Raw genomic sequence first — 15,189 nt, 5'->3', positions numbered from 1 at the left:
TTCTCGAGTTCGGTTCTTTGAGGTGAGGAGTTGAAATGGGCCACATGCTTAATTCACAGATAAGAGGTCAATTATATTTGGATTCAATGGTGGTTTACAGTCTCAACGGGCTTTTCCAACGTAAAATAAAGCCACACTTTAGATCGCCGCTTACTGTGCTCCGGGGCTGCGCCTGGAAGTACGGCTGCCGCTATGGAAACCAAAACTTGGCACATGATAAATTTGGAACAAATTACTGAATATCCTCTCATCTCTCTCATTTCCATTTGCCAGAAGTGTATATTTGTGTACTTTGGATTAGAGTGCTGCCCCTTTCAAATAAGTAAACGCGTTGTTTTTGAGGGAATGACGCACGTTGCGTTCTTCCCAGTTTAACTTGTGTGTGTGTGTGTGTGTGTCTCTGTCTGTGTGTGTCTCTGTCTGTGTGTGTGTGTGTCTCTGTCTGTCTGTGTCTGTGTGTGTGTGTGTGTGTGTGTGTGTGTCTCTGTCTGTGTATGTCTGTGTGTGTGTATGTGTGTCTCTGTTTGTCTGTGTCTCTGTGTGTGTGTGTGTGTGTCTCTGTTTGTCTGTGTCTGTGTGTGTGTGTGTGTGTGTGTGTGTGTGTGTGTGTGTGTGTGTGTGTGTGTGTGTGTGTCTCTGTCTGTGTGTGTGTGTGTGTGTGTGTGTGTTTCTCTTTGTCTGTGTGTGTGTGTGTGTGTGTGTGTGTGTGTGTGTGTGTGCCTGTGTGCATTAATTAACACAGTAATACTCATACTAACTTTCAACCAAACTTGCAGAAGTTGTTGCAGTGGACCACATCAACACATTAAAACCCAACGGTTATTCTTGAGTTAAATTGTGATTTGGCATCTGAAAATCTTATGAATTCCTTTGATAGTTTAGTCTACAGAGTCTGTGGGGGGGCAGAGGTTTGGACAGATAGGAGTTTGGAGCTCAGTCAATTAGACATTTTTTTTTTATTGAAGAATAGTTTATGCAACTTTCCCACATTTGGAGCAGGTCAGATTAGCACTCCATCACTGGCCTGTATTTATACATAAGAAATTCTTTACATGCTTCATAAAAAGTCTTGGATAAGACACACAAATTACTCTTCATCGTACACGTGAACGGGGAAAAGGCACAATGGCAGATAAGTGCTGGAAAAAAGGGCATTTTTGAGTATAATTCATTAAGGTTTCTGTTACACGCAAACTTTGTACACCAAATCAGAACATAGATACAAATGTGAAGAAAGAAAAGTGAACATCCTTTCTGTTTGAGTCGAATATGAGATCAGAACTTGAAAGGGCAACTTTGGTTACTTTTGTTCACCCTGGTTTTCCCATGTTTTTGCCTTTGGGTGAGTGATGAGGACAACAACGTAACGTTAACGGGCAATTGCGCACCTTCAATTTACACCCACAAAAGTGCTTGTTTTGCCGCTGACAGGCTCAGATTATTATTCTAAGTGTCTGACAACATTATGGAAAGGATCCCTACAGAGATAGACCTTTTTGTTAAAGAGTAAGATCCTTTTCTTGACTGCGAAATTGCGATCGCTAAACCCACCAGACTCCATGTAAATAAACAATAATTTTATCATCCTAACACACACTTCATTCAAAGTCGACAGAAACTAAATAAAACTATCAAAAGCCATCTTGGTTCGTCTTTCCACTGTTCCAACAATCACCATTCTGGTTTGGTTGAAATAAACTCTTAATTCACCCATTTACATGTGGAAATATGCTGTCTCTATACACGCTAAAAGTCCTGATTATTTACATGGAGTCTGGTGGAGTTTGGTGATGGTGATTTCAGGGCTGTTTCATGTTAAACTAAAAGGATCTTACTCTTTAACTAAAAGGTCTATCTCTGTAGGGATCCATCCCATAATGTTGTCAGACACTTAGAATAATAATCTGAGTCTGTCAGCGGCAAAAACAGAACTTTTAGTGGACGCTAACCGACGCTGAACATTTATCCTATAGGGTTACATTTCAGTCTGGTCCACAGCTGCCGGTTACAGTGTTCTGGCTCAATACTGGACCAATTTCAAAGAGTTTGGTTCTCATCAGTCACTTACACACAAAAACATAGGAAATTAGGGTCCAGGTTGAAAGAAAAATGAAGTTACCCTTTATTCCAAAAGTGTCTTTGGTTGTTTTTGGCTTCTCTCAGATTAATCTTCGCTCATTGCAACCAACATCAACATTACTAACAAGTTTTTGTGAGTGGGCGTTAAAGAGCATCACCTCCGTGAGTTCATCTTTGTCTGTTTAGTCTTTAACAGTGTGTAACAGCCTTTGGTATGCAGTCTGATAGTCCACTTGAGCGTGAAGAGTAATGTCTGTTGCAAAGCAGGGAGTTCGGTCTCAGTCGGCTGAAAAAAGAACGCTTTGCTCAGTGTTGATCTTCCCATTTTAGGTTTGATCAACTATCTTCCCTCAATACTGAAGGGCAGAAACTGTCTTTCTTTCTCCATCTCTCGCTCTTTGTCCCACATTTTTTGCTACCTGCCAGATATATATATATATATATATATATATACAGATACCACATTGGCCGCCATGTTGGGACAGACATGCTGCGCCTTGTAATGCATATACAGTATGTCTATCAAGGCAGAAGGTCTATGCACTGTTAAAATCATAATTTCTCACTGAATTTCCAACCAGATATGTATCTATGATACAACATACTTTGTTAAATTAAAAATGCGGGTTTTCATACCAAAATACCTTATCTTGTGTAGATAATAACAGTACGCAGCTTTAAGCCATGATAATAAGGACAGTCATTTAAGTTTATGTAGGATACTACCCAAATTCACATGTTCGTAACTGTTAAATATTGTAAAACACCTTTTGTGAAATATTTTTCCATTTTACTTTAGTTTGGCGTTTCTTTTGTATGAGCATTCCAAAAGCAGCACAAAAGTCTTTTATTTTCTATGAGTCTTTATGGTCAAGTGGGTCAGACATCCGTCCCGAAATGGCGGCGGCGGCAGAGACGCATCTCACACAACCGAAGGCGGTATCTACGTATTTATATCTATGGCTACCTGCAACCGCACGACTCCACCACCATGTCCTCATACTGCTTGTAGACGACGTTGTTGGCCGAGTCGATGTAGAGGATGCTGATCGGGCTGAGTCGCGTCGGGACGCAGCAGGTCGGCGGCGTAGACTCCGGGTCCATCGAGTTCATCAGGGTCTGTATGATGGCGTGGTTGGTCGGCTCCAGGTGCGAGCGGATGGGAAAGTCGCAGACGCCGTCGCAGTGAAATGCTTCGTACTCCAGTGGCGCGATGATCCAGTCGTCCCAGCCCATCTCCTTGAAGTTCACGTGGAGTCGTCTGCGGTGGCACCGTGGCCTCGTCAGCGTCTTCCCCGCCTGATTTTGGGGCAGGGTGTGCGGCGGCGGTGGCTGCTGCGGCGGCTGCAGTTTTTTAGCCCCTCTTGCAGGCGGAGCTCGGCGCATTCGCCGCTGGGTGAACAGGTATTCATAGACGGTTTTGTTGTCATGGCCTGACCGCGCTTTGATCTCGTTGTAGAAAAGGTCGCGCTTCTTGCTTTTGCCAAACGCAAGGAAGAAGGCCTTTTCCTTGTTGGTCCTGCCAGGCCGGGCGAACCCCAGAGTGCGCAGGTCCATGGGGCGACCGCCCCTGTGCTCCAAGGCCTCCAGTTCAAAGCACAGCTGCTGGGAGTGCTGGTTCTGCTGGGTTTTAAAGCCCTTGAAGACTTTCCAGATGTCAAACACTTCCCATTTGTTGCCGAAACCGCCTCCACTGAGCACATCCTCCATGGTCTTCGTATGGAGCAGAACAGCCGGTTGTTTACCCGACGCACAGGTGTACAGCTTCAGGGACGGGGATGACATTATTCCTCCCCCCGCTCCATCAGCGGCTGTGGATCCCCCCATTGAAATCCTGCGGAGGTCAGATGGGCGCTTCCTCAAGATGCGCAACTCGGCCCCCAGGAGCCCGTCTCGTTCCAGAGAGCTGACGTTGAAGTGATACCTCTGCCGTCTCAGCTGGGGCCCACGTTCATCTGTGAGGGATGACAGAGACACAAAGACAGAAATATATTAGTATACTGTATATCAGGGCAGGTTTCCAGTAGCTCGCCAATAGGTTTACAAACTGAGACACAAAATTACCATTTTTATATTCATATTTTATTTTGCATATTAAAAGTGAGGTAGCTAACTTTGTGGGCCATAGATGTGTAAAGTGGTCATTTTTTCTTGGACCCTGATGGGAAAATGTTTAGTGATGTAGCTATAACTATAAGAAGAAGTGTTAAATAGTCATGAACCTTGACGTGAAGTTAAGAGTTTTCATAAGCTTTGGGTATTGCCATTTCAGCAAACAGTATCTTCATTCAACTTATGTGTGTTATGTAAATAAATGCAAGTGATGTGATGCAAGTAGCTCATGGCCACTTTTGTTATTTTAAAGTAGCTCCTAGATGAAGAAAGGTTGGAGACGCCTCCTGTATATAGTTAAATAGTTATAGAGCTTAAGTGGCAACAAGTTAAAACATTTTATGAGTTACAGTATATTCCTGATATGGATATGAAGTGGTGTATGTAGTACTGCAATTAGATTGGGATGCTGATTGCCTGTATGAGTGTCAAATGCTGCACAAGTGACACGTGTGTCTATTGTTCCACCCCTGGGGGACACAGAATGGGAGGGGCGAAATGTATTTGGCCCGGTTGTGTTTCTTGTTTGAGATACTCTTGATGAAGGTCCGGAGAGACCGAATCGTTCGTTTTTTTGGTAAATAAACAGTGATGTTAAAGCAAGAGCAGAGTGCGGGATTTGTTCCTTTGTTTTGCAAGAAAAGGCAGATATTAAAAGATCGATTTCGGGATTTTATCAATCGATATCAGATCACTTCAAACTAATTTTAATTGGAGAATCAATTATTTAAACCCAGCGTTAAATGCAAACAGAAACATCAGGAGGAAGGAACTGACTGTTGTACTGTTTTCTTTTGTTGTCAGTGAGGGAAACCGGTAAATTTCTCCATCTAAATGGGATCCAGCAATAAAATACACACACACACACACACACACACACACACACACACACACACACACACACACACACACACACACACACACACACACACACACACACTTCTCACGTCATTCTGCCTCCTTCCTATCCAGGACTTGAGCATTGAAAAGTACATTAGAACCAGACTGAGAGACCACATCGGACTGTAAACAGGCCTGTTATTATGGACCTGCAGCTATTTAACTGCCGATAGACAGTTACCCAGCATCTGCTGCAGAGGAAACAAACACACAAACACACACACACACACACATCCTGGCACTTCTCTGTGGAAGATCTGATTAAAGCTCAAACTGAGACAAATTGGATTCTACAAACTGTCACATACTTTTTAAACAGAAGGGATGAGGAGTGTTTGAAAGATGTAAGTTTAGATGAAGTCTCAGGTGTGGTCGGTCACCTCAGGCTACGTTTTAAAATCAACCTGTAATTAATCAGCGCTCAGTAGGCAATGTGCACTCAGTTACTACTAGTTCATTATGTAATTCAACAGTCTTGCAATAAATCGTATCATCGTGATAAGCAATAATTTTTTGGTTCTGGAAATATTTGAAAGACAACGGACACACACACACGCGCATGCACGCATGCACGCATGCACGCACACACAGAGTAACACACACACACACACAAACACATGCGCGCGCACACACACACACACACTTACTCACACACACACACACACACAGATATATACACACGCACACACAGATACACACACACACACACACAGATACATACACACACACACACACACACACACACACACACACACACACACACACACACACACACACACACACACACACACAGCTTTATATACTTATGTCTTGGCCTGGACTCCCTAAAAGAGAGGCTGAATCTTAATGGAAATATTGCTGTTAAAATAAAGGTAAAATAAAAAAAATAAAAACACTAACATTAATTCATTTGGAAGATGCTTTTTGTCCAAAGTGGCGGTTTAATCCAAACCACAGTAGATCGAGAAGCTTTTAAGATTGAAATGCCTCAGCACTCAGTTCATGTTCCACTTGACACGAGAGACACGAGGCTGCAGGTGCACGAAGGAACATAAAAATGATTTGTTTTTAGAAAGAGCTCGAGAAGGATCAAGAGAGAGAGGGAGAGAGTGTATCGGGTGAGTAAGTACTCTCGGATGAGGTCTTAGATTTAGAGTTGGAGAGATTTCTGAAGACAGAAAGAGATTCTGCTGGCCAAATCCAGACCATCTACATTTGGAAGTTATACACGTGAATTATAACGGTCCATGTCTATGGCTGTCCTCGACTAAAGGGCCGTCCACACCAACAACGATAACCATGCATATATAGTTTCAGTGGATAGCGGAGTCCGCACCACAAGGAATTAAATCCTTCTTCCAATACAACCAAGGATATAGAGCCACTCAGCCAGCCAGGCCATGGTCTTGCTTTGCCAGACCCTCCTCCAAAGCGTTCTGAAGGAGGGTCTGGCTACTCCACATAGCATTCGGGGATGAGAGGAAAATGTGCTCTGGTTTAATAGCATTTCATTGTACCAATCAGAAGCGTCATGGGCGGTAACGGAAAATACATGCATCCAGCGGAATTCCCTGCCGCACCGGAACAATCTGGAAGTGGAACGCAGAGGATATAGACTAGCCATGCCATAACAATTATTTATGAACTTGAATATCCAACGGAAAATAATTTCAGAATGAAATAACACAACATGGTGTCAACATAAAACACAAAGTTCACTTTGGGTCAAACAACCGGGGACTTTCACCCAGGAGACCGGGGTTCATGTCCCGCGTGTTACGTTTCCAAAACCCAACTGTCCCGTTATTGTCACGTGTCACGTAAACGTACCTTTTATAAGCCCACCCACCATCTTTTCCTAAACCTTACTGCGTCAAAGTCCCGACCCAGCGCGTTTAGATAAAGCACGTTTAGATCTGACGCTAAAGGAGACTTCTGGCGTCAATAACAACGCCAAAGACGCCTGACCTGGCGTCCGTATATTACGAGTTAGGAGTGAGAATGTGTTGATCTTGTGTACCGGATGTTATATCATACTTTCGGTGACGTGTGGGTGACGTGTCGGTGCAGCTGCAGACTTTTTGGTTTCTAAAATGTACCCAGATCCGCAAATGTGGGATATTATATACTATATTACTATACAAACTGCACAACATTTATGGTTTTAAACACATGATTAAAGCTGTGAATTAAAGCTAAACTACTTGGTCAAGTTTAGAAAAACATCATGGTTTGGGTTCAAATGAGTAAAACTCATCAAAGAAACAGCAGGAGAGAGAAAGAAAGAAAAAAGAAAATGATAAAGAGAAAAAGAAAGTTATGAAGGAAGAAAGAAAGAAAGTTATCAAGGAAGAAAGAAAGAAAGTTATAAAGGAAGACAGAAAGTTAGGAAAGAAAGAAAGTTAGGAAAGAAAGAACGTTAGGAAAGAAAGAAAGTTAGGAAAGAAAGAACTTTAGGAAAGAAAGAAAGTTATAAAGGAAGAAAGAAAGTTATGAAGAAAGAAAGTAAGAAAGATAGAAAGAAAGGAAAGAAAGAATGTTAGAAAAGAAAGAAAGAAAGAAAGTGATAAAGAGAAAAAGAAAGTAAGTTATAAAGGAAGAAAGAAAGAAAGTTAAGAAAGAAAGAATGTTAGGAAAGAAAGAAAGAAAGTTAAGAAAGAAAGAATGAAAAATACAAATAAAAAAGAAAGTTACAAAGAAAGAAAGAAAGTTAAGAAAGAAAGAACGTTAGGAAAGAAAGAAAGTTAGGAAAGAAAGAAAGAAAGAAAGAAAGTGATAAAGAGAGAAAGTTATAAAGGAAGAAAGAAAGAACGTTAAGAAAGAAAGAAAGAAAGAACGTTAGGAAAGAAAGAAAATTAGGAAAGAAAGAAAGAAAGAAAGAAAGAAAGTGATAAAGAGAGAAAGAAAGTTATAAAGGAAGAAAAAAGGAAAGAGAACGTTAGGAAAGAAAGAAAGAAAGTGATAAAGAGAGAAAGAAAGTAAGTTATAAAGGAAGAAAGAAAGAAAGTTATGAAGAAAGAAAGTTAGAAAGGAAAAAAGAAAGGAAAGAAAGAACATTAGGAAAGAAAGAAAGAAAGTGATAAAAAGAGAAAGAAAGTAAGTTATAAAGGAAAAAAGAAAGAACGTTAGGAAAGAAAGAAAGTTAAGAAAGAAAGAATGAAAGATACAAATAAAAAAGAAAGTTACAAAGAAAGAAAGAAAGTTGCAGGGGAAGTGAGACGATGTGAGGGAGCGAGCGGGGGGAGAGCTGAAAAGAAGAGAGAAAGAAAGTTAGGAAAGAAAGAAAGAAAGAAAGAAAGTTGCAGTGAGGGAGCGCGGGGGGAGAGCTGTTCATCAGCTACCTGCCGGCTCAGCCTCCCAGCAGGCGGAGGAGGTCAGCGGCCATTCGCTGAGGACACGCTGAGCAAATAAAGATCCAAATTAAAAGTACATTAAGCGCTTGAAATGTAAACCTTTAGCGGGGCTAGAAATATTAAACTCTGGTCCTTCAAACATTGTTTTAAACAGTTTTACACCGTAAAGATAACATTACACAGGGGGGGCCGCCCTCCTTGTGGCTGCGAGGAGTGTTTATTTACCCTCCTGAGGCCGTACATCACTGAAAGGGACTGACCAGATGGCTGGAAACACACAGAAACCAGAATACACAGCACACCCACGCAAATGCATAAACATACGCATGTACATTCATGTGCACGGGCCCCTGGAAACGTCCCAAATCCAAAATATAACAACATTAAACAATGTCAACATCTCGTGTCAAAGACTTTAAGCAAATCTTCCATCATCAGTTTGGGAAAACACGCTGACGGATGCCGAAAGTTACGTGAGAACACTGATGGAGTCTCAAGTCTGCGCATTATGAGGCTGTCGCCAGCACGCGCTTAGCTTAGCATCACGACTGGAAACAGAGGGAGGCGTTGTTATGGAACCCACTCAACTTCTACCCCTTCAATAGCATTCACACACTACTATTGGCCAGCACTGTTGGGAGTAACAAAAGGAACGCAATTACAGTAATGTATTCCTTTTTGCTGTAACGAAGTAATATAATGCATTACTAATTAAATGTCGGTAATATTATACCCGTCACAAACGCATTTTATAAATAAAAACATGTTGGGAATTAATGTTTAGGCTTGCTACACAAAAATATCATTGCATTTTATCAGCGGTGGAAAGTAACTATACTGTACTTCAATACAACTGTAAGGTACTTTTAATTTAGTATTTTCACTATCTCCTACTTGCCTATTGTACGTTTTACTTCTCTATTTGTATAGCTTTAGTTACCTAAGTCAAACTTCCACTGTTATTTTGGTGAATGTAACTCAAAAGTAATGCAAAAGTAGTGTAAAGCATTACAATTCAGAGACAGTAATATTGTAATATAACTAATTACTCCCAAATGACAGTAACTAGTAATCTATAATGTATTACATTTTGGAAGTAACTTTCCCAACACTGTTGGCCAGGTGTCCATGCTTACGCAAGGTAATGTTACCCGATTTGTTCAGGTCCTATCCCCTGACCAATCGGCAATCCCAAACCTTAACCACTCGAGGTCAATGCCTAACCCCAACCAATCGAGCTGCTTCGTAGGGCGGGACTTGCCAAGAAGTTACATGGGTTCCATAATAACGCCACAGGGAGACCAAATGGCTAGAAACACACAGAAACCAAAACGCAACAGTACACACACACACACACACACACACACACACACACACACACACACGTAAATGCATAAATATACACATCTACATGCATGTGCATGGGAGCATATTTCTAAACCAAAAATCATGGGAAATAATAGAGCTTCTTTTCAACATATTGGGGAAACACTGACAGAGTTACCTGAGAGCCTTTACACAGTCGCCAGCACGCGCTTAGCTTAGCTTAGTTTAGCTTAGCATCAAGACTGAAAACAGAGGGAGATCAGATAGCAATAAACACTCAGAAACCAAAACACAACAGGCCACACATGTAAATGCATAAATATACACAGCTACATGCATGTGCACGGGAGCATATTTCTCTCAAACATTAAATATTGAAGACTAAACCACACCACAGTCAAAAACTACGTGAGATCATTGATTCCGTCTCAAGTCTCAACAAACTGAAACAGCTAGCCTGAGTTCCACTATGGAACCGGTAGGAATCGGACCGGATTAGAATGCAAATTTCGGTTCCACTTTATGTGTCGACTGAAATATTTTCCCTCTGTTGCTCCGAAACGGACGTAAAAATATCAGACTTTCTCTGTAGTCTACTGTTAGCTAGCTACCGTAAATGTAGGATACTTTTTAAATGCCATATTTTCCCTGTGGGCTCACCAAAACGGACGTAAAAGTATATTACAGCTACCACATCTATTAAAAGAGCCTTTCTTTTATGTCATTTTTCAGTTTTTCAAGAATCGGTTTAGGAATCGGAATCGTTTTAAAAGTACCGGTTCGGCATCAGAATCGTAAAAATCCAAACGGTACCCAACCCTAGTTATCTGTAACCAGTGTCGGGTGGAATTAGCAAGCTAACCTTCATTTAAAGCGTAACTCTTGCCAAAATGCAACCTAGGGTCTTTTTGTGAATGTACCCGAGTCAAACTTTCGTTTAAAAGGATAAATCGGACGGAAATGCCACTTTTAAGATTTACCGTATTTTAGTTTTTGGTCAAATGGCCTTTAGAATGGGAGAGCTAGGGGCACTACTATGATCGCATCAAAATCACTATTTTTAAAACACTAAGAAGGCTCGACACAACATGAGACTTTGCTCCAAGTATCACCAGGGGCTCTACACATGAACTCAGCATTGAGAACATTGTTTGTGTACACAGAGTTTACTAAAAAGAAAGGTTTGGAACAACTTACGTTAGCAGTTGTTGTTTACGCCATCTTGCCAGTCGAAAAGAGTCGATCTCCGAATGCAACGTAACAGGGAGGAGAGTAAAGATGGAAAGCTCCTAAAGCTTAGTTCCATATACGTGCACGGATAATTTGTTGTTTTGTCGTTAGTGAAAAAGTTGGAGTTGTAGTTGGACCAATGGAGTCCGTTCATTCACATTCGGTAAAGCTTAAAAGTGGCATTTCCGTCCTAATTATGCTTTTAAACAAAAGTTTGACTCAGGTACATTCACAAAAAGACCCTAGGTTTCATTTTGGCGAGAGTTGAAGCGGGGTAAGGTGTTTACATGGCGTTTGAGAAATCAGGGTATTGCCTTACCTTGAATATACTGTAATTTTTTAGTAAGTTAGTTTTTAAACTGCATTTAAACACACTGAATGTTACCCACCAAAGCTCATTTTTAGATGCACTGGGTGGGTTGGCGGGTGTCAGTTTAAAGCCCTGGTCATAATTGCTGCTTGTACAACAATGTCTGGCAGCATTTTTTTTTTCGGGAGGAGGAAAGTCTCTACCTAGCGTACAGATTTGGTATCAATCTTCTCACATACTAGAGTGACATTTAGATGTGTGATAGCTCCCTCCGCTCGGCTCAGCTCGGCTCACAACAGCTTCCTGCAGCTTTGAAGTCAGATCCAGCACAGTTATGAGTAACAGAGTCATCTTGTTTCCCATCATCCCCTGTGAATGTGTGTGTGTGTGTGTGTGTGTGTGTGTGTGTGTGTGTGTGTGTGTGTGTGTGTGAGTACGAGCGGCTGACCTTCCTGACTCCCCTCCAGATGCGCTGACTCTCTTACCTCATGGACTCCCGAAAACACAGACATGTCCACATTAAGACAATTTACAGCGCTGCTCGCCGCGCCGCCCTCCTCTCGCACTAACCTGCAGACTGGTGTTTGACCTCCAGTCCACTCCGTCTGATCTCCCAGCCCAGAAAATCTCAGCGGTGGAAGAAGTATTCATATCCTTAACTTCAGTAAAAGTACTAACACCAAACTGTAAAATACTCTGTTACAGTCAAAGTCCTGTATTGAAAATGTTATTTCTAGGGCTGCCACCATTAGTCAACTAATCGGTCGTTTTGGTCTTAGTCGACTAAGATTTCTTTAGTCAATTAGTCATTTTTTATGCTTATTCATGCTTAATTACTTATGTCCAAGAAACTTCTGAGCACATTTAAGGTAAACACAAGATTTAAAGTGGTGCTTTTGCAGGATTAATTGTGGAGAAACTCAGTTTTACAGATGGTTAATTAACTACATTTATATTGTGCTTTTCTAGTCTTAACCACCTCTCAAAGAGCACAGCTCTGTCAAACTAAATCGTCTAAGTGTTAGTCAACTAAGAATTTCACAGTAGAGTAAAGTTATTTCAGTAAAACTCTGTAAGTATCATCAGGAAAATGTAGTTAAAGTATTAAAAGTACTCCCATTGTAGAAAGAGTAAAGGATCCAACCAGTTGTGTGTTTAATGGTCTCATCATCTCAGCGTGACTTGTAGCCGTTATATTGTTGGCTAGTTTAATTTAGAATCAAACATCAGATTTTATAAACTACATGGGTTTAGTGTGCAGGAATCTTAATGTGTAAAGTAACTAGTAACTAAAGCTGTAAGAGATGAATGTAGTGGAGAAACTAAAGTAACTAGTAACTAAAGCTGTAAGAGATGAATGTAGTGGAGTAACTAAAGTAACAAGTAACTAAAGCTGTAAGAGATGAATGTAGTGGAGTAACTAAAGTAACTAGTAACTAAAGCTGTAAGAGATTAATGTAGTGGAGTAACTAAAGTAACTAGTAACTAAAGCTGTAAGAGATGAATGTAGCGGAGTAACTAAAGTAACTAGTAACTAAAGCTGTAACAGATGAATGTAGTGGAGTAACTAAAGTAACTTGTAACTAAAGCTGTAACAGATGAATGTAGTGGAGTAACTAAAGTAACTAAAGCTGTAACAGATGAATGTAGTGGAGTAGCTAAAGTAACTAGTAACTAAAGCTGTCAGATTGTGTGTGTGTGTGTGTGTGTGTGTGTGTGTGTGTGTGTGTGTGTGTGTGTGTGTGTGTGTGTGTGTGTGTGTGTGTGCGTGTGTGTGTTGGTGTGTCTGTGTGTGTGTGTGTGTGTGTGTGTGTGTGTGTGTGTGTGTGTGTGTGTGTGTGTGTGTGTGTGTGTGTGTGTGTGTGTGCGTTTGTGTGCGTTTGTGTGTGTGTCTGTGTGTGTGTGTGTATGTGTGTGTGTGTGTGTTGTTTGTGCAGGAATCTGAATGTGTAAAGTAACTAGTAACTAAAGCTGTAACAGATGAATGTAGTGGAGTAACTAAAGTAACTAGTAACTAAAGCTGTAACAGATGAATTTAGTGGAGTAACTAAAGTAACAAGTAACTAAAGCTGTAACAGATGAATGTAGTGGAGTAACTAAAGTAACTAGTAACTAAAGCTGTAACAGATGAATGTAGTGGAGTAAAAAGAACAACATTTCTCTCGGAAATGTAGCAGAGTAGAATTAGAAAGTAACATGAAAAGAAAAGACTCAAGTAAAGTACAAGTACCTCAACATCTGAACTTAAGTACAGTACTGGAGTAAATGTACTTAGTTACATACCACCTCTGCAGAAATCAGACATCAATAGTCACCAACCTCCAGATTATATCAAAGCCCAAAATAGGTTTCAACTCCAAGGAAAAAATAATAATCAGGTGACATACTACAGGCTGCAACTAACTGGATGGATGGATTAGTTGGTCTCTAAAGTGTCAGAAAATTGTGAAAAATGTGGATCATTGTTTTTCAAAAAGCCCAAAATGACATCCTCAAATGTCTCCTTTTGTTCCACAACTCAAAGATATTCAGTTTACTGTCCCAGAGGAGAGAAGACACTAGAACAATATTCACATTTAACACGCTGAAAGCAGAGAAGTTTGACTGTTTTTTGTTTTTTTTTCCATAAGAAACGACTCAAACCGATTAATCAATAATCAAAATAGTTGGCGATTAGTTTTGCAGCTCTCGACGTATTTGGGTTTTGGACTGGTTTGTCAGACACAAAAGGCAATGTTTAAGGCACGTTGGTTTAGGACAAAACAATCAATTTATCAAGAAAACTAATCCAACCATCGCTTAATCTTCACAGCTCTAGAGACACTACATTTGCCCAATCAAACCTGATAAAACGCTGTATGGAACTCTATTTTCGACTGAATGTGCATTTGCTGCACAGATCCCCAAGATGCCCCAAGAGAAGTTAGTCAGTGTGAGTTTACCTTGTCCTTTATCCACGAAGCTGGTGATGGTGTTGGCCAGTCCCGCTTCGTGCAGCGCGCTGCCGTTCAGCTCCCCGCTGGACAGAGACCAGTACAGAGACAGCATGTAGTCGTGAGGGGTAACCAGCGGCTGCTTGGGATGCGCGTCCTGCTCCTTGACCTTCTGAGCTTTGCTGCTGAATCCCCGCTGCGCCTGCGGACCCGCGGTCTGCTTCTGCGTCGGCTGTTTTTGCGCACTGGTGGCTCTTGGAGCTACTTCGCTCGCCCTTGTAGCAACTTTCCCCGGTGTCTTCCCCGGTGAGGCACCTCCAACCAGAACAGCCGCAGTCTCGACTTCTCTGCCTGCAGCGTGGGCGCTAAGAGCCGCGGGAGCGTTTGCTTTAATGTGAGCATCCCCGCCGGGGAGCCAGGAGCGCACAGCAGCGTCTTTGCGTCCTACGCTGACTGCTCTGTCCCGTGGCTGCTGCTGCTGCTGCTGCTGCAGCTTGTGCAGCTGTGCGCGGTTCCCCGGCGCCGAAAAGGACGCAGGGGTCGCAAGTTTGCCTTTGAAAACGGTCGTCTCTCCTTTGATTAACGGCGGACCCGCGCGGATCCGCGTGATCCGCACCGCCGGAGAGGGTTTCCACACTGGTGCGGACCCGCCGGTCCCTCTGCCGGTTCCTCCGTGGGTCTGCTGTCCTTCCCCGCGCCCCGCTGCCTCTCCGAGCCGCTGGTGTTGCTGCTCCGCGGGTCTGGTTCGGCCGAGGGACCCGAGCGCGGGACGCAGGTGGAGCAGCAGAGTCCAGCAGCTCAGCAGAAGAGAGAGACGCGTCGCGACATTCATCCTAAAGCCCGTGTGCCTTTTGCCAGGCCGTCATTGTTACAAAGCGCAGTCTGTTTTCAGAGCGAGAAGGACCCGGTTTAGATTAGAAAAAGAAGAGGCAGCAGCGGTCCTGTT

The 15,189-nt window shown here is 42.1% G+C and overlaps 1 protein-coding gene across 1 annotated transcript; it reads right to left on the bottom strand.

Moving 5' to 3' along the window:
* Nucleotides 1-2,640: 2,640 nt before the first annotated feature.
* gdf5 (growth differentiation factor 5) lies at nt 2,641-14,628 on the bottom strand. The gene is made up of 2 exons (XM_028576664.1): nt 14,253-14,628; nt 2,641-4,034 (listed from the first exon to the last, which is right to left on the bottom strand). Exons 1-2 carry the CDS (start codon nt 14,356-14,358, stop codon nt 3,043-3,045), a joined length of 1,098 nt encoding a protein of 365 aa, XP_028432465.1. The 5' UTR covers nt 14,359-14,628; the 3' UTR covers nt 2,641-3,042.
* Between the last annotated feature and the right edge of the window lie 561 nt (nt 14,629-15,189).

The sequence above is a fragment of the Perca flavescens genome, chromosome 4 (assembly GCF_004354835.1).
Source record: "Perca flavescens isolate YP-PL-M2 chromosome 4, PFLA_1.0, whole genome shotgun sequence".
NCBI lineage: Eukaryota > Metazoa > Chordata > Actinopteri > Perciformes > Percidae > Perca > Perca flavescens.
The sequence above is the reverse complement of the archived record's forward strand: the minus strand, read 5'-3'. Positions and strand labels throughout refer to the sequence as shown.